Here is a 19,563-nt window from a genome sequence, read left to right as displayed (position 1 = left end):
ACTGGCTATGTTCAAACCTTATTATTAGTGCAAGTAAGAAATGTCTTGACTTTTTTATAATAAATACAAAAAAAAACTTGATTTACCATAGATAAAAAGTTTTCTGTCAGTATTTACTTTCAGCTCTAATGATGTTAAATTATGAAACGTTCTTTGCTGCAAACATTTATGCAGGGACTTAAGTTTTCTAGCTTCTGTTTGTAAAATCCATGACTCAGATTTTCTAAAATAGCAACATGTTTAGTTTTTACATGACTTTGAAGGAATTTAATAAAAATTGCAAATAAATTAACCAAATGACATTGAATGTGACATAGAGATAAAGCAGTCATTTTTTTTTTACCTTACAGGTTTTCTGCTACGGACAAAATAATTATTTGAATGTATTTTAAACTGATTATAATTGATCTTTATTAATGCATGAATCATTTGTAACAAACATAATTTATATCATGGTATTTCTTTTAATAAAATTTATTTTTCATCATGTGTGGTTTAGCTGGTTAAATTCATTTCATTTGTAGTCAGTGAGCCAATTTCAATGTTTTGTCTCACAGAATATATATTGGCTTGTGCTTTTCATTTCCTTGTATTGTTTTTCCTGCAGTTGTTTGTTGCAAATGAAACTATATATTCTTCAGATTCTAAAATCATAGATCCAGAAAAAAAAGTGAGGAAATTTTAAAAAGGGGCCATCAGCATTTCAATTCCAGAGTCACAGGTTTATGGAAAACACAAAACAACAACTTATTTTTGATGCTACATCTCACTTATTTCACATCAGCCCATAAATGTGTCCCTAGAATTTTCATTTAGAAATAAACACCAGGTCTAATGTATTGGTCCTTATCATAACGGGTCCGCTCTGTATCTAAAAAACAATTACGTTTTGAAAACTACATAGGTGAGCCATGTGAGGAAGATAAAATAGCTATTAAGACAAACAGTAGTTCCTTTTTGTAACAGTGAAGGATATAACACCACATAGTTACAGGAGAACAGTCAGAGGGCAGTGTTGTTTTTTTTAATATATATATATATATATATATATATATATATATATAGCCTGAGCAGTCACACACAAACAGAACAGTCTGATTTCTGGGTATACAATAAACCCCTCCCATAGGAGTTAAATGGCTATTAGGATAAAACTGCAATCCATTTTTCACACCAACTAAACTCTGAGGAGGCCCACCGTAGTGTTGTTCCCACATTCATGAACATTTGATCAATACCAGAGTTGAAACAAACAAGAGCAGAAGTTGTAGGTATCAGTGAGTCAATGGAATGATTGAAGAAGGAGGCGTTGTGGCACATACAGTACATTAAAAGGTTAGATTACACTCTGTACACTCTCTAAGATACAATTTCACTGTACATGACTAGCTTGCTCTATAGCATCTCTGCCTTTCGCTTAATAGTAGCTCTATAAATCCTCAGAAAAATAAAGTTTGTTTCATGTCTGTTTACATTCTATATTGGTTTCTCTCTGTGATAAACCTGCAAAACAGTGATAAGAAACAGTCTCATATCATTATATCTAAAAACTGTGAGAGAGGTTCACCATTGCCATCAAGTTCCAACTGCATGTTCCATCAAAGTGCTGCTTTTCAACACACATAAACATCGATCCACACACATACACGTGACTGATGACATGGAAATACTATCTCAGGCCTTCACTTACACACACACATACATAGCTCAAATACAATCTGTTAACTACGTCCCCTTCCTGAGTATGAATGTAGTATGAATCTTTTTTTTTCTTCTAAAATGGAAACAAGGAAAGTTTGGTGTTTAGATCACAACGCCATTGCTCTAGCATATATCAGGTGTCGACCTGAGAAAGGCAAATTGATGTTAAAATCTCAATGTAAAACCCACTGTACTGCTGTAAACTTCATGCATGCTAAATATCAAAGCCTTGGTGTTTGTTAAAGAGGTACCAATGAGATTAGTCGCCCAAAATGCTGAAATCTTTGTCTTTTTTTAGGTAGCACACACTGCTTTTCTTTGATGTCATTTTTTGGTTAGAACAAACTATAGCAGCAGCATCTTTTTCTCCAGTTAAAATCACCAAATGAAGTACATTTTAACCTTTTTAGAGCTTAATAGAGACAGCAACTGAACCCATTAAAGAAATGTCCTCAATTCACTTAATACAATATTTATCTTTCTATGAAGTTTCCACATGATATGGAAATTAGGAAATAAGCAGTCCAATTAATATTTACCTTGACCACTATTTGGAGTTTCAAGCTGAATTTCATTAGCAGATAAATGGATATAAATATTAACATCATTTCTCATTTTATCATTACAAGATTTGCGTTATTAGCCAAACGTTTTTTTTTTTGCAATTTTTTGCACTGCTCATATTATTTGCTAACTTGATCTAATATAACTTATACTAACCTCTGCTATTAAAAAGTTTGCCACTGTGACTAAATGAATAACACATTAAATGCTGTAAAATTGTTTTAGACTTGTGGTCCATCCGGGTGCAAACCCAACTAGCAAAATGTCAGCTTGTTTAAAGGCTTATTTTTTGTTGCCCGATTTCTGACCCACTGATTGCCTTACTCTTGCAGCAACGACTTTTGCCAGTTTTACACCTACCTTTACTAAAATTCTGCAGCGCTTTGAATATTAATGCTTTATTTTATTTTGTAGGCAGCAGTCAGATTTTTTTCTAGCTTCTTTTCAAAAAAACAAAACAAAAACAAACTTATAAAAACTAGCTAATCACAGAAATATCTAAAATTGGAACATGGTTATGCTTAGTACACCTTTATTACCAGATTTGAGTTCTGACTTCTGAGGCATATGGGCTGCAGTATAATCCTGGTTTATGTAAACAGGAGGCAAAGACACAAGCAAGACCTTTTTTCAAATACAATTTTTTTTCAGAACAGGTATCTATAGAATATGCTATATTTGCAGGTGTTTTATTTATAAGGTGTAAAATTTCTATTTATTTAAAGTGCTAAATCCCTGCTCAACTATAACAAAGATTGGTGGTCAGTATTGATTACATTTTCCTCAGTTTTAAAGCCAAAGATGGCTTGATGTTATTATTTCAAGTGTTTAAGTAGGGATATGACTGTTCCATTATTTCTTCAAGGTCAAAATGGTTGTTCTTAGGTTATTTTATAACATCAGCCATTTTTTTATGATACAAATTGCCCTAGACTATTATAATAAAAGTGAGCTGAATTATATGAATGCTGAGCTAAGGCTCTCCAGTGCAACATAAAGTTGTTCTATAATGGTTAAGAGTCATGGGACATTACTTTCAAACAGTTCATCTATCCATGATAATAAACATAATGCCATAGGAGCGGTGTGAAGAAACCAGACCCCACAATATATTGTACTTCAGGGCTGCTTTAGTCTACTTTTTTATCGTTTTAATTTATTTAGTTGTATCAAAACATAAACACACTGGTAGAGATGCATTGGACTGCAGAATAGCCCATTGTAAGCAGTTGTATGTGCTCAGGAAACATTTAGTCAAGTTAGTAAGCCATATTTCATATCCCTGTAAAATGTTCATATAGCTGTAACTGAACTCATTTATTGGTATTTAGTGGAAATACTGTAGGGATGTATCTACATATAACTGTTAAAACCAGCCTGTTGCGATAGTATTGCATCACACTCAGAGCGATATTCTCATTTTACAAATCGGGTTGTAACAAACAGCACATGCATGACTTGGTGAGTCACTATTTAGGGGATTACATTCAAGCCTTCTTAGTCATGAATTTCACAACTTGAACAATTTTGCAGCTAACAGTATCATCTCACATCCTGTGCTCCATTTGACAGCAAGAACAAAACAAGCATACATGTGAACAGGCAAACACACAATCATATAGAGGAATAAGGCCACCCGCTATCATGATGGTGTGAAAATTATAGATGAAAATACAAATCTCGATTCAGACTGAGACAAAAACCATTGTCATTAAAACACCAAACATCTCTTACTCGACCTTCCACTTATGCCTCAACACACCCCTTTAAACACAACGTCCTGTGCTTTATTATTTTGTAAGAAAACTCATTTCGGTCCCGCATTATTCCGTCCTACAACAGACGTTCCCCGTTCATGATCAACATTTCATTTGCATTCATTGTTGCTTTCAGCAGAAATTGCACTCATCTTGCGTCTTACCACATCAAGGTGCTCTACTTTACTTCTTCCTTGTTTGAAAGAAAACATGTAAATCCTGTAAAAAACTCTATATTACAGTAGTCAGGATTGAGTGAAAAAAGAGAGGCTGGACACAAAGCAAATAACGGGTACTTCAAAGTTCTCCTAACAGTCAACTCTTTTCTTCAAACATCTTTCACTCCCAGCACTCGAGTGGCCCTCTATGCTGATTTTCACCTCATGTGGTAAAAAAGAGGGCTTAGGCAGAGTCACAGGAGGTTCCTCTTCAGCTTTCTCAGTCTGGTCTCGCTCCGGAGCCGACCAGCGTCTCTTGCGAACAAAAGGTCTCTCTGGATCATTGCACTGTGGTTTAGAGAGTGCGGATATGTCTGTTTTTATTGAATCTTGTCTTATTTCTCTCCTCCCAGAACCTGCCACCACTGATGCACCTTTGTACATCCCCTCCACCCTTTCTGGAGATGGTACCAGCCGAATAGTTTCTCCATCTCCAGATCCAGAAATGTTCAGTCTCTCCACCCTGTTGGCAGTGGAAGCCTTCATGAGGAGAGTACCATTACTGCCCGGAGGGTTGGGATTTATAGTGTCTGTCATATTGGGATCAATGCAGTGGGGTGGGTCAGAGAGTGAACCCATTTTCAGCTTGGTTCCCAAAGCCTGACAGTCTGTCAGGGAGCCATTCCTTAAACTGCGTAGGGTCAAGGACACACAGACGTCACCGACGCAAAGCTTGGCACATGACAACTCAAACAGTTGTGTGGTTCTGTCAGGACAGCAAGATGACCAGCCCTGGCCGAAAACAAAGAACGGATACTCCACCAGCACCTCGACACACACCTAGACAGGAGTATAAACACAAGGGAAACAGTTAACCTTTTTCTAAGAGCACACAGCAAAACACACATTGTGAAAATCTGTTTTTAATCTTGTCTGACATGCTTAAATCTTTCTGATATGAAATTACACACATTTCTGTATAATGTTTATATATATCCCAAATAGATAACTTGTTAATGACTTACCTGGGCTTTGAGCTCCCCTACTGAAAACTGAATGAGCACTGCATTGGGACTTTGACCACTGTCTATGCGCTCCACAGTGCTGGAGTCTATCTTTAGTTCACTGCTGATCTCAGCGCTCTGAATAAAGTCTTCTGTCTTGAGGTCCTCTACACGCTTTAATTCCCCATCAGCTAGCTGGATGATAGATCCTCGCATAAAGAATGGTGGAAGAGCCACGGGAGAAGATGGGGAAGAGATGGAGGGGGAGGCTTGGATTGAAGCCGGGGAAGGAGTAGGAACAGAAGTGGGAGTTTGGGAAGGAGCTGCAACCACTGTGGCGACTGGGTTTGTGGGCAGTGATGGTAAGGCTGTGGCCTGTGGTTTGACAGTAGGGGGTTGATTTACGTCTGGGCCAAGAGCTTCACATTTGGACAAAGCTGTTGCCAAGTAGGCATGTGGCATGGCAGTGGATATTTGAGGGGTAGTAGTGGCAGTAAGAGCACTGACAGTGCGACTGACCTCTATTTCTGTGCCATTGTTGGCACTGCTGACTGGTATGAGGAGGGACTGGCCACTTGGGATGACCAGGTGCTGAGGCAGTGCTGCATGGTAACTAACAGTGTGCTGGTTTGCACTGGTAATGTAGCCAATGATAGGAGGCTGGGTGGACGAGTAGAGACTGGCTGGCAGTTCCTCGGCAGGCAGACTGGTCTGAATGACAGCATGAGGAGCAACAGACTTGACCACCTCTGAGGAAGAAAGTGAAGTGAAAGAAGAGGCCCTGGATACAGGCTTCCCAAAACAGATGCTTCCTTTCTCTGTTTGGACCAAGGAAATTTTATTTGAGCCAGCTTCATGTTCCACTCCATGGTTTGGCTGGGCAACAAGCACCAAGGAGGTCTGCAAACCTGTAGGGTTTTGGCCATAGTCAGCAGGTAGGAGGATATGCCTGGCCTCATAGCTCTGTATGGGCTGATGGTTGGCTCCTGAAACTTTGGCTTGTTTGACTACTTCCACTTCTCCATTCAGTACACCCTTAACATGGCCTTCTGGTTTCTTTGAAGCTGAACCATCTGCATACTGAACCAGAAGCTGCGATGGGGCAAGTGTAAGAGTTGGTGGGAGGACAGCTGCATGAGGGTGTAGCTGAAGGTGACCTGTAGATGATGCTACAGCATTTCCGCTTACAGTCAATGGTGCTCTGCTGTCCAGATGGATGTACTGATTAGTTACTTGGGGGGAACCTGGAAGTGTAACTGGAGCCAATTCTGTAGGAGAGAGTCCAATTTGAAACTGCTGTTCTCCTTTGGTGTTGGGAGATATTAGGGCAGTGGTGTAGCCATCTATCTGGGTGCGCTGTCCTACTAATGCAGAGCTGTTAGGGGCAGAACTAGCATTAGCTGGAATGATATGGGAGGAAATATAGCCAGCATAGGGCCCAGAGCTGATGAATTGCACGTTTGGTCCCAGTTGAGCAAACTGGATTGTCCCAGGCTGTTGGGGAAGGGTAGCTGGATAAACTGCTGGCAGAGAGGCCAGGGGCACAGCCGAAATGGGAGTTGCTGGGGAGGGGATAGACGTGGTAGGAGAAGAAGAAGAAGTTGAGGGAACAGGACATCTTGGACTTTCTGTTTCTCTGGACTTGCAGCGTTCACTGGCCACACTTGCAAGCCATGCTAAGTTTTCTGTGTGGGTACTATCAGTCGGCACCACAGCAGGAGGAGTAGCAGCGGCTACTACTACTGGCCTCTGCTCCATTGCCAGGATCTCACGTTTCTTGGGAGGCAGACATCCATTACTCCGCTCTTGATTGGCTTTCATTGTGCCCAACAAGTCTTAATGTTCCTATGTACTAAGGTCTTTCCCTATGAGAATATTTTCTCAGTGGTATTTTTCTGGGGCTTCCAAGAGTTCTCTGTGGCTCTGACTCTTTATGTTGTTACAAATGGACAACTTCAGCTGCCACACCAAAGAAGATGAAGTCCCTCCAGTTCTGAAAATGTGTTCCGCAAACTTCATGAGGAATCATCTTTGATCAATCTGCCTCTTCCACGGTCTCGAAAAAAATCTGAAAACAGAGTAAACTTAATTATTACATTATGTATTTCTAGAACTACTTCTTACATTATTATCTATTAATAATATCCTAAATGTTAAAATGCACAGCATGCCTGTTATAGAAACAAAGTTGTTTGTAAAAATATCTTAAAATTCATCAAGTCTGAAAATCGATCACAAAAAAAAAGGCTTCTACCCTGGGGGTTAGTTCATCTCTCTATACCGCTAGGTAACACCAAGCATCGAGACATTTGACAGTATTTTTTTCATGCACAAGAATACAAGTTTTGAATGTACCCCCTAGGAGGGGTTCAACATTAGTGGACTCTGAAGATAAAAACAGCCAAAAATCAAACAAGAACAACTAATAGGTATTCTTTTTCCTGTCATTCATTGTGAAATTACACTAAACAATGAATGAGCACCTCTATATTTCAATCAATGACAGGAATAGAGAAGACTGGTATACATGTAAAGCAAAATAATCCCATAGCACACCTGGTTTAAACATAGCTCAAAATTCTTGTATATTGATTTTAAAAAACAACATAATATCATAACTAGGGCTGCAAATAACGGTTATTTTGCAATTCGATTAATTTTTTTTCGATTAATCGATTAATAATCGGATAGCCAAAGGTTCCTTAAAGAAGACTTTTTCCAAAATTAAACAAGGTGAAACTAAAACTTTTCCAATTGAGGAGTTCTGGATAGAGCATGTTGACAGACGAAAATATTTTTTCTATTAAATGCAAAATATTTATATATATTTTTTTACAATTTTGATATGATTACTGCTCTAACTGTGTTGCTCTGTCAGTTAAAGGCATGTTTTATTGTCTCTATACTCCACTTTATGGTTAATCGATTACTGAATTAGTTAGACGATTATTTCAGTAATCGATTAATCATGCTTAATCGTATTAAATGTTTCAGCCCTAATCGTAACGGTAGTAGATAAACTCTCTTGATGTCTTGTCTAGTATAGATCTAGATTAGTAGTTCCCAGAGGCTTAAGCTTTCAGCTACTAAAAGAGGGACTAAGACCAAAGCACATCTTAAAACAATCCTGCTCTGGAAAACATCACAGTGGTGTATTGCAACTGCAATCTGAAAAACATTTTAACAGTTGTTATATTTGCATTAGGCAGTTTTTTAGTAGTTGCTGTTCTGTCATATAGACTTATCCGTGCATCAGTGCTCTGAACTCATAGTTGTTCATTAGCCAGAGGCTTCACTTAAAATAGACTATACATATATGGCATGCAAATAGGTGTTCATTTTTTTCCTGTGCATTGCATTTAGAGCAGCTCCAGTTTACCTTTTGACTAAGCTGGTGTGCTCTTTTTTATGTCAGTGGTTCACTACAGAAGGCAACCACAGACATGTTACATAAAAACAGAGGGTGGGGAGGAGGAAAAAAGAAAAGGGTAGGTGATTTTGATCATCTTTTATATGAAAGCATCCAGCTCTAATGATGGTTTTGACAAGGTCACTGCATAGACATGCAGCGAGAACCTCTGTTCAGTTTACAGCAGGAAAGATTGTGCAAATGCAACAAAGGAGGGAAGCAGAAGAGATTGAGAGAACAGCAACAGAAGGAAGAGAGGGAAGGGAAAAGAAAGAAAGGGTGTGCAAGACCCAGAACTCTGCGGAACGGGGAAAAAAAGAGGGAAAGAAAGGTGACAAGGAACGGGGAGGACATGGAGAAGACAAGAGTTCCTGCTTTTCCCTGACCCACATTGAGCAGCGCCTGCAGCATCAGAGCGCCATTGCCCCCCCATCCTCGCCGAGAGATCCCCTGATCAGCAACGCAGCCGCCAATACAGTCTGAGCTTACGCTGCTCTGCTCTTTGGCAACAACCCCACCTCAGCAACACCGTGTCAACACTGTAATGACATCACATCTGAGGCACTGGCATCTCCTGTCTTCAAAGCAGTATTGGCAGACAAAGCCAACTAACACACCAACAGTTTGAACAGCCCGAACGGCACACACAAAGCTCAGCAGCCAAAAAGCCTCTCCAGATTTTCCTGTGTCAGCCTATAATTAGAGCAGCGGCACCAGCACACGTAAAGCTTCCATGTTACTATGGAGAACAAAGGCGAGCCTTCAAGACTGTGAGCCACGCAGCATGGGAACCTTGACTCAGGACTGACACCTCTGAGACATGCACACAGAGGGATGACAACACAGTGTATTGAAGTGGAGAGGACAGGACGTGCTCTGTTCAGCTCATCAATCAGATAGAGAGGGATGGATCACCCCCCACGGCACCCCACCCCAGTGTGTGTTCCATTTTTTCCACATCAGAAAGCTACAGAAACCTCAGAGACTGGTTTGTGCAGCTAAACCCTCTGCCCAGGTGAGAGGCTTCCTAGCAGGGTTGTATCTCCTCGCTCATGCTGCAGTTGCCAGCTCCTCCGATACCACCCACCCCCACCTCTTTCTTCTGTGCCACAGCCATGAGTGTTTACACCTTAAATTGATCAGTTGCTTTATTGCAATAACATTTCCCTGCAGGATGCATCAGGCAGTGGTGCAAAGAGAAAGGAAACCAATTCTTTTTTTTTTCTTGAAAGTGTGCTGAGATGTCACAAATGTGGAAAATGAACCCTAATGTCCCTGATGGGGGCATACCACCTATGCAATATTTGCCACCAGTCATAGAAACAGAGTGATTACCCTGTCCAGAGAAAGGCTATATATAGAAAACAAAAACATCATTATCAATCTGAGCTCCGGCATGAAACAGAGAGGGGAGGTACTGTGCAGCACAATATGTACAGGCATTTAACAGTGAATTGCTGCATATACACAAGACGTCACCTTAACTAGAGTACAAACAAATCTGCTCTCAGTGCCACAGAGTAGATCTATGCTCTGTAAGGCTTTCCTTTCCTATTTTTTCAAAGAGACATCTCCATGTCTGTCTTTGCAACAGCACTGCCTGTACCTTTAAGAGGCGGACCGTCCGTGTGGCAGCAGACAGTAAGAATAGGCAGAGGGGTTCAGGCTGTTTTGTCTTCACAATGACTCCAGAGTTCTGCATCAGTCCTTGGCACACTCCTAATCGCATCGCCCAACCAGCAAGAGATGTGTACACAGATGCGCACACATACAGGCAGGCAGCAAACAGGGTCAGATCCTGCAGCAGGGACTTTGGACTGATCAGAGGACAGATGCTGGGACTCCGGTCTCTAGGGGCTTAAGAGTGAGGGCGCATGAGTGGAGTAGCAGGGCAGAATTACTACTATGCCACAAATCAGGAAGAAAAGACCCCCCCCCCCTTCTCTTCCTCCTCCCCCCCTCCCTGAGTAATAGTACTAAGAATAGCTCACCAGTCTGTCCACAGCCACTGCCTGCAGATCATGTCCAAGGATTCTTCCAGTCAGTGTCAGTCTGCGTCTACGTCTCCTAGGATTCTTCTTCCTGATTCTGTCCTTTGTGCAGCTCTCTGGTGGAGATCTCTAAATTTTGGCTTATGGGCTGTTGCGCCTCTTGCAACAAGGGCTGTTGGTAAAGGAAGTTCGTCAGTGCTGCAGACCCCACCAAGACCAGCGTGAAAGGCTGCTCCAGCAAGTGTTATGCAAGGCCACCACTCCGCCAGCTCCGTCTCTCCTTCTCTCTGCCTGGTTGCTTTTCTGTCTCCTGCTCTCTGTAAGTGAGTGAGTGTTTCTGCCTCCCTTCCTTTCCCTCTCCAACCCCCCCTCCCTTGCTCCCTCCCTCCTCCTGTTTCTCTCTCTCAGTACTCTACTGACACAGCTCCTCCCCCAGCCAGCCTCATCAGCCGCATCAGGTATTCATTCAAAAAAACACACTCCACTTGGCTCTGCGCCCAGGCTACGCTCACACTGAGAGGGTAGGGGCGGAGGGAGCCACAGACAGAGGGAGAGGATGGAGAGAGTAAGAGCTAGAGACTGAGAAGCTTTGCTCAGACAGATGAATGTGAGCTACTGTGGGAGATTCACATTGACATGTGCAGGCCCAGACAGTATGTGTGCATATGCAAACCAACACAGGATTAAAATGCTCTGAGTGCAATGCTTTTTCATGTGTCTTTTAGTACATATTTATTCCCCATCGAGACAAATCCCCATCTTATCTTTCATGTCTCCACTGTGCAGTACCAACGCTTGTCCTTAATAACCCATCTTCTCTCTTTCAGCAACAGGAAACATTCTGCCAAAAGTGTTTCCTTCAGTCAAAACAGAGACCCCCACTCCCTTGTTTATCCAAGTTAGCCGACGATGAAATTGACAACCATCTGGTAGTCCTGAAAAAGAATACAGACAGAAGAAGCAAATCCATTGAGTTGCATAAAACTGGTCTAACCTTTTGATTTTTCATGGTTGTTCAGATGGTGTGTCTCTGGCGACGATCACAGGGCAACACACCAGGTAGTGGACACCACTCTTCAAAAATATGGAAAATAAATTAATAAGCTACATCAGTGAAATCAAACAGAAGTCCTTAAGCATCGGGTTCCTGCAACATTTGGATTTGTTTCTGCTTTAAAATGCAAAAAAAAAAAAAAAAACTCAGGACACTGTGATTAGGGCTCCAATCAGCAAGGGAACTACATTGCCTTCACCTTCAGCTCTGTCTCTCTAGCCCTCCCCTGAGCACTGAGAATCTGGCTATGTTTGTTTTCTTCATTTACTTTACCCTGCTGTGAGATAATTGTGTGGTGGATCTGGGTCTTGATTGCATTGGTGCTCAAAGCCTGCTTTACCTTTGCCATGATAGTGCCTCTTTGCTTTACCTAAAGCTGGGCATACACTGTATGAATTTTTTGCCTTTTTCGGGCCGATTCTCTGATCATGCGAGAATGTTTAGATCGGGCTGAGTTTCAGCTTCATTGTGTGTCGTGCGTCTTTTAGTATACAGGGGGTTATGAGGGGCGATCAGACTCTCACGACCAGCTCCCGATCAGGAAACGTAAGGTCGGGAGAAAATCAAACATGTTTGAAATTCAGTCGGCCATCGTAAGATCGCATCACAGCGTCGGGCCGCACAGTGTGAGAACACGCATCGTGAGCTTTGAACTTTAAAACCCTGCAGTTTCATCGTATAGTTTGAGCTGTAGATGAGTGTAATGATTGAAAATATTGCAGTGTATGCCTGGCTTAAGACCTGCTTTCCCTAGCTATTGGTAGGATTTGGTCATATCAGCCCCATCGAGTTGTGTTGGGGAAGCCTATGGGTAGGTTTGTCTTCCCATGTTGGTTCCTCCAGCATCTTTTCTTCCTGTTTACATTTTGTGAGTCACATTTACTTGCATGCAAAAGAACACCAATGCTTGTAATGGACAAGTGATACGAGTCAGAACCACAACTTCCATGTTCAGAACAACAACTTCCATGTTGGGGTATTAGGTTATGGCTGTCTTTTGATGCAGTCTGTCCCTCTGACATCACATCCTCAGGCAACATTAAAACCAGAAAAGAAAAGAGTGGGATAGAATTTTCAATGAAGACCTTTCCCCAGTAATGTTAAATTCATTCAATTTTACGCCGCAATACACCATCACCCCTCGGTCTTGGAAAGAGGCAGTAATCTCTGTTATTGGAAAAGAAGGTAAAAATAAGACACTTTGTGAGTCTTATTGCCCAGTCTCTATTATAATGTTCACTATAAATGATTTACCTCCATTCTATCCAAAAGACTTGGACACCTTTTACCTGAGTTGATAGACGATGACCAATCAGGTTTCATCATGGGAAGACAAACACAAGATAATATAAGGCGAACTCTTCATATTATTGACCAAATAAACAGACAGCAATTATCAGCAATTTTGATTTGTTTGGATGCAGAAAAAGCATTTGATAGAGTATCATGGCCATTTATATATAAAGTATTAGAGAGAATGCGTTTTAATGAAATAATCATAAGATGTATTCAGTCACTGTATAAAGAGCCCACTGCAAGAATTAAAAATAACAGCCACATTGGGGGAAGCTTCAATCTGTTTATAAGCACACACCAGGTTTGCTGCCTCAGCCCCTTACTATTTGCCATTTACATAGAACCCCTAGCACAATTCATAAGGCAAATCAAGCAACTGAAGGAAGTGAACATTGCAGGAGAAGACCATATAATTGGACTATTCACTAATGACTTAATTGTATATTTATAGAATCCTAATGTAAAGCTTCCAACATTGTTTTAAAACTCGAGGACTACGGGAGGATGTCAGGATAAAAAATTAATATCTCAAAAACACAGCTACTACCACTAAACTACATTCCGAGTAAGGAAATTAGACAAAGGTACACACTTAAATGGGAAAATATATCAATTAAATACTTGGGAGCCACACTTATGCAAAACTCGGGCAAAATTCAGGAAACTAATTATTCCACAATTAACAATTCGATACAAAGAGATTTCTTGATATGGTCAATATTAGAATTGGATTTTTGGTCAAGAATAGAAATAATTGAGATGAATATACTGCCTAGGCTACTATATCTCTTTCTATCATTACCATTTAAGATTCCAGAAGCCCAGTTTAAAATGTGGAACAAACAAATATCCAGATTTATCTGTGGAGGTTAAAAGAACCAAGAGTGACATTTAAGACACTTCAACTAGATAAAAGAAATGGTGGCTTAGTGCTCCCTAGCTTTAAAGAATGTTATTATGCTGCACAACTAAGGTACGTAATCAATTGGTGTTCTCCTGGGTACGAAGCCAATTGGAAATGAATAGAATTAAACGTACCCAAGTACAACTACAAGCCAGGCTTGGGGAAAAAGAAAGAATAAGCAAAATTACAGAAAACACCATTTTAGAAGAAACTTTAAAATATCAGATAATCAGATAGCACATTTATAGAACGGGGATAAGAGCTATCTGCACACTAGTAGTAGGAAGAACATTTAAAACATCGGATAAAATCGGAAGAGAATTTGAAATGGATAACAGAGATTTTTTCAGATACCTACAGCTAAGACACTTCTATAATAATGAGGTTGAGAAAGAATTATCACAGAAAGGAAATAAATTGATTCAATTATTTTTGGACGCATACACGAAAACTACAACTACAATTGTTTCTAAGTTATATAAAAGCCTACAAAAACGAAACGGAAATAGCTCACTATATATTAAGCAGAATTAAAAGTGAAACTGCCAAAGAGTGACTGGCTTTCAATGTGCCAAACACAACAGTCCTACACAAGCTCTAGATGCTGGAGGGAATTTGGCTGCAAAATTTGATACGCTACTTTATTACACCTCAATTACAAAACAAATTACTCCATACTCAGCTAAAATGTTGGAGGCCATGTGGACAGATGAATGGAAGTCACTCTCATAGCAAAGGCGTAGCCAGAACATTTTTATAAGGGTGGCCAGGCAACAACCAATGTACACTGAGGGGAGGCTGATAGTGGATAGACGCCAGAACCTCAGGGTTATTGTATTTTATATACTATATCCGTTTGTTGTGCTGTTCCTTTTACATCTCTCCTTGCAGGTCATGAAGCAGACTGAAGACTTTTTATCATTGTCTCCCTTTTATCTCCTCTTTCTGTCATCTTTTCTCCTTTTTCCTGTTTTTCCTTTCCTGTTCTACTTATATTGCAGGGTCCATATAACCTGTAATACTTCATAATCATAATAAAGCTATCTACATGCATAAATCAGGCGGAACACTATGGCGATAGCCGTACTGCTCCACTTGTAAAAGCAAAATCTGTTGGGCTCTTTTTGATGACTTGCTAGATGACTTGCAGAGACAATTTTATTTTTTATCATTTTACACCATATAACACAAAATGTAGTTCTGAAAAGAGCATGATTTCTGTTCTTTTAATCTTTAATGTTAGTATATTGATCTGCATATTTAACCACAAAAAATTAAAATGTTTTGAATATTCCAATTGAGAGTATTACTGCTGCCACCATCTGTATTAGAGGGAATAAAATGGTAGGGGTGGGCAAAGGGGTGGCCAATGATTGGCTATGGGTGGTCATGGCCACCCCTGGCCCCCCATCTAGCTCTGCCCCTGTCTCATATATTTTGGCAATGTACAAAAATAAAAACCTACTTGGATCAAGCTGTTCAGACTATAGAAGGACTAATAGGATACAAGATACCCAAGGACCAACCGATTGTGTACTTGGGCAGGCTGGAGAATGAAGAGATACACAGGAAAGACATCTATCTCCTCAAAATCTTGATAGTGGCAGCAGAAAAGGCGGTTACCAGAAAACAATGGATCAATAGTAGAGGAAATATTCACAATGGAGAAAATGGCCTACCACCTAACGATCAAGTCCAAATAAATAAAAGCAATATTGGAGAAAGTGGCTTGATTACACAAACCGGAAAGAACTTATCCTCAATAAGACTTGAACGCCAGACAAATCTATATAAGAAGACCTGTGTGACCCCCACCTCCCCTAAACATTGACTCTGTTATACCTTTGTTGTATTTTTGTTGCCCTTCTCTTTTCACTTTTCATTTTTGTGTGTTCTATGCAAACTTCCAGCTTTCCATCCATTTACTGTCACTCTACATTTTAGTTTGGGTCACGAGGGGTGCTTGTGCCTATCTCCAGCTGTCTATATAATGTACCCGAGTGGCGGGGTACCCGAGAGGTGGGGTACACCCTGGACAGGTCACCAGTCCATCGCAGGACATAACAGAGACAAACAGGAGAATTTAGAGAAGCCAATTAAACTAACAGTCATATTTTTGGACTGTGTGAGGAAGCCGAATTACCCAGACAGAACCCATGCATGCTCAGGGAGAACATGCACACTCCATGCAGAAAGACCCCGGTCTGGTAACCAAACCCTGAACCTTCTTGCTGCAAGGCAGCCATGCTAGCTCTACCACTATGCAAACCTGAAAAATACTAATTAAAACGTTTAAAAAAAAACAAAAAAAATACACCAGAAAACACACCAATCGTGCCCGGAAAGAGAGACAAGACATTCCAGATGGAAACCGCATTACACATGGTGCAATCTCCGGAGCTGCGGGTCATTTTTGCTGTTGAAAAGGACTGCATCCTTCTTTGAATAAGCCCTGAGCCGAAAACCTTGCTCAAACACGCTGGTGCCGCCCATTTTTACAAAGGATGCGTTGTACAAACAGGGTCAGTTCTAATCATTCAGCTAATGATCAGTACTTTGTTTTACCCTTGATTTTGTATGACATATATTAATTAACTATAACTTCCAGATCTAGTTATTTTCATATGCTGCTGGTAAAATTGAACAATAAAACCAATCGTGTTCACTCAGCAGTGGGTGCAGTCCGACCGTCCATCCATCCATCCATCCATCCATCCATCCATCCATCCATCCATCCATCCATCCATCCATCCATCCATCCATCCATCCATCCATCCATCCATCCATCCAGCAATTACAGAAAAGCACCTGAAACAGTAATCTGAGGGCCAAACAGCGAAGGGACCACAGACAGTAGCTGGACCGAAACAGACAAATTTTACACAGGCATTTGATAAAGGCACTCTGTATCAGAAGACAAGCAAGAGGTGGAGACAACAAAATAATTTAATTTAGTAACACTTTACAATAACCATCATAACCATCATTTATAGATGGTAAAGACACAATTTATTAAATGATTAAGAAAACAATGTTCGATAATCATTTATAAACAGCATCAAAACCATTTATAAAAAACAAATAGATCATACTGCCCTGTCCAAGTTAGTTTATGTCTAACCCTTACATAAGTGGGCTTCTTGCCTAACCCCAATCTGACTGATTTATATCAACTTGACATGTTTATTCAGCCCTAACACTATCATCAATGGACTTAAGACATACACCTAGCCTTTATTTTTAATTTAACTTGCCCTGCCATAGTGGACTGACCTTTACCCTAACATCAGTGGGCTCAATACCTTAATAATGTTCTATTTGGCTTTTATAAATGGTTTAGAAGGAGCTTATATATTAACCAAGCCTTAATCTTAATCTGTTAATCCTTAATAATTGGTCTCTTTACCATTTATAAATAATGGTTATGATGGCTAATGAAAAGTGTAACTGTAAAATGTTTATCTTGCTAAATATATGGTTCCATTCAAAACAGCTGAAAACAAGGGTTTCAAAGTAGTTGATCTGCGGTACAAGCTGCCTAGCCAAAAATACTTCTCCAACACTGCCATTACACATCTATACTCTGACTGCTGAGAAAACATTTTTCTCAAAAACACAGGTAAGATCCTGATAACACCGAAATTATAATTTGAAAATAAATTATATTATACTTTTGCCATATAGCTCACCACCAGTCTGAATTAATGCTAAATACATTTTTCATAAAATATTTCCACTACCACCTGTCTAAAACTACTGCTTTGTATGAGCTGCTGAGGTAAAACATAAATGTGCACTGTACTGGCACACAGATGCAGACCCTCATTACGATTGCACATACTGTGTTTCCTCAGCTGTTCCACATGACAAAAAATGTGCAGCGTGTTTTTACTGCCAAGCAGCTGCAGCCTCAGCTTCTCCTGTGACTCATATTTCTTCAGGGGAAAAAAAGCTGCCAAGTCACTATAAAACAAAAAGATTTTACAAAACTATACCCAATATTTAGATGATTTTAACCAACATACTTCACATACTCACATACTGTAAATCTATGAGGTTATCCTCAAGTGTTTCTGATGACTAAGTGAGAGTGGGAAAAATAAGGAAGTTTTTTGGTTCTGAAAAGTGGCAAGAAAGTTTGAGATTGAGGCTTTAAAGAGTCAATTCTGTGATGGGGATCAGCAGTGAGGCTCAAGAGAGAACAGATCAAAGGCCACAGCACCTATAATAAACTACCATGCTAACAGTTTTAGAGAACATATATTTTTGACTGTACTCCAACCAGACGGAGGGCTTCTGCTGGTCCAGGTTCATGTGTTTTTTGAGAACATACAACTACAGACAGCAGCAAGTGCTACATTCCACAATATGGTGCAGACAAAATGGGAAAGGGTGCAAAATCATTAAAGTATTTATGTAATTTTAAAATAATGGACAACAACTGAAAACAGCTTTAAACAGCAGAAGGAGTATGGTGGAAGCAGAATTGGCCTGTTTTAAGTAATTAATATCTAATTATGTTTCTTTTCTAAGTGAATGTACGCTTGATTTCTCTGCTCTTTTACATTTTTATTTTTTAGGGAAAGTAAAGTAAAACAATTCCTAGAAACAGATGCAAGCTATGTCACTGTAAGACTACCAAGTCAATGCAAACATAATTACAACTTCCTAGAGGTTGAAAAGTTTTATTAAATCCAATGATTTCATCTCAAATCAACTTTATTTATAAAGCTCTTTAAAATAACCACAGTTGCCACAAAGTGCTGAACATATCAGATAAAGTTAAAATTGTATAAAAAAAAACATAGAGGTTTAGGAATAAAACAAAAATAAATTAATTTGATGATAGATCTGAAGAATTACCTTGAAATCAGCATGTGTCAGATCGATGATTATCCACACACCTCTTCTGGGTCTTTGCACTGCGTCTTCACCATCAGTTAAAGAAAATAAACTGGGGCTGCCAACACTGCAGACATGTCCAGACATGTAAAAGTGATCTTAATGCACATGAGACTAGAGCTTGTGTCATGCCTGTTTGGGAAACATTTCAACAGATATATTTTGCAGGTATAAAACATCTATTTTTTTTTTTTTTTTTTTTTTTTTAAACATCTGGTTAAAGAAAATTGTTGAAGTGTAATTTTAAGAATAATCTAGCTGTTGAGCTTTGGTATAAAAGATTAAAAAATACTCTGACATGCAAACTATGCTTCCCTCACATGAAATATGCAAAATCTTGTTTACATTTTGAAGGAAATTTAACAGAACCTTTCAGGTATTTTACTGTAAATAAATGAAGGCAGTCCCTAATTTGGAAACATGTGAATTTGTTATATTTTATTTCATTTTCTCCCATCCTGTTTACGTTTGATCACTGCTGCACTTTATAGAATGAAAATGTTCTGAAAGCTGTAAAAAAATGATATTTTGTTTTGTATACACTATTCGTATACATTCTGTGTATACACTATGTGCATACAAAATGACAATAAAAGTTGTTTAAGTCTAATGAGAGCTCCCATTTCTAAAGGTTGTAACCGTACATACTCCGAAGGAACGAATACATTACTTAATGCCATTGAATTGGATATAAGTTAAACAGTAATATTTCAGGTGCAGAGCTCCTTGCAACAGGGGACTTCTCACTGCAGCATGCTTTTCAAGATCAAACACACCTACATTAACTGTCAGGTATATTACACAATAGTTTTCAGACATCACA

At 39.6% G+C, this 19,563-nt stretch overlaps 1 protein-coding gene across 2 annotated transcripts; it reads right to left on the bottom strand.

Moving 5' to 3' along the window:
• Window positions 1-1,041: 1,041 nt before the first annotated feature.
• Window positions 1,042-18,779, bottom strand: LOC119772822 (ataxin-1-like). 2 transcript variants are annotated; one of them, XM_038269478.1, is made up of 4 exons: window positions 18,702-18,779; window positions 11,579-11,658; window positions 5,206-7,252; window positions 1,042-5,020 (listed from the first exon to the last, which is right to left on the bottom strand). In XM_038269478.1, exons 3-4 carry the CDS (start codon window positions 7,003-7,005, stop codon window positions 4,331-4,333), a joined length of 2,490 nt encoding a protein of 829 aa, XP_038125406.1. In that variant the 5' UTR covers window positions 7,006-7,252; window positions 11,579-11,658; window positions 18,702-18,779; the 3' UTR covers window positions 1,042-4,330. The 2 variants fall into 2 exon arrangements, with proteins under 2 accessions (XP_038125406.1, XP_038125405.1); XM_038269477.1 differs by lacking the exons at window positions 11,579-11,658; window positions 18,702-18,779 and adding an exon at window positions 10,585-10,940.
• Window positions 18,780-19,563: the final 784 nt, after the last annotated feature.

This window comes from Cyprinodon tularosa, unplaced genomic scaffold (genome assembly GCF_016077235.1).
Source record: "Cyprinodon tularosa strain WSP-4 unplaced genomic scaffold, ASM1607723v1 ctg73, whole genome shotgun sequence".
Classification (NCBI taxonomy): Eukaryota; Metazoa; Chordata; class Actinopteri; order Cyprinodontiformes; family Cyprinodontidae; genus Cyprinodon; species Cyprinodon tularosa.
Note: the sequence above shows the minus strand (reverse complement) of the source record. Positions and strands in the feature narration are given on the sequence as shown.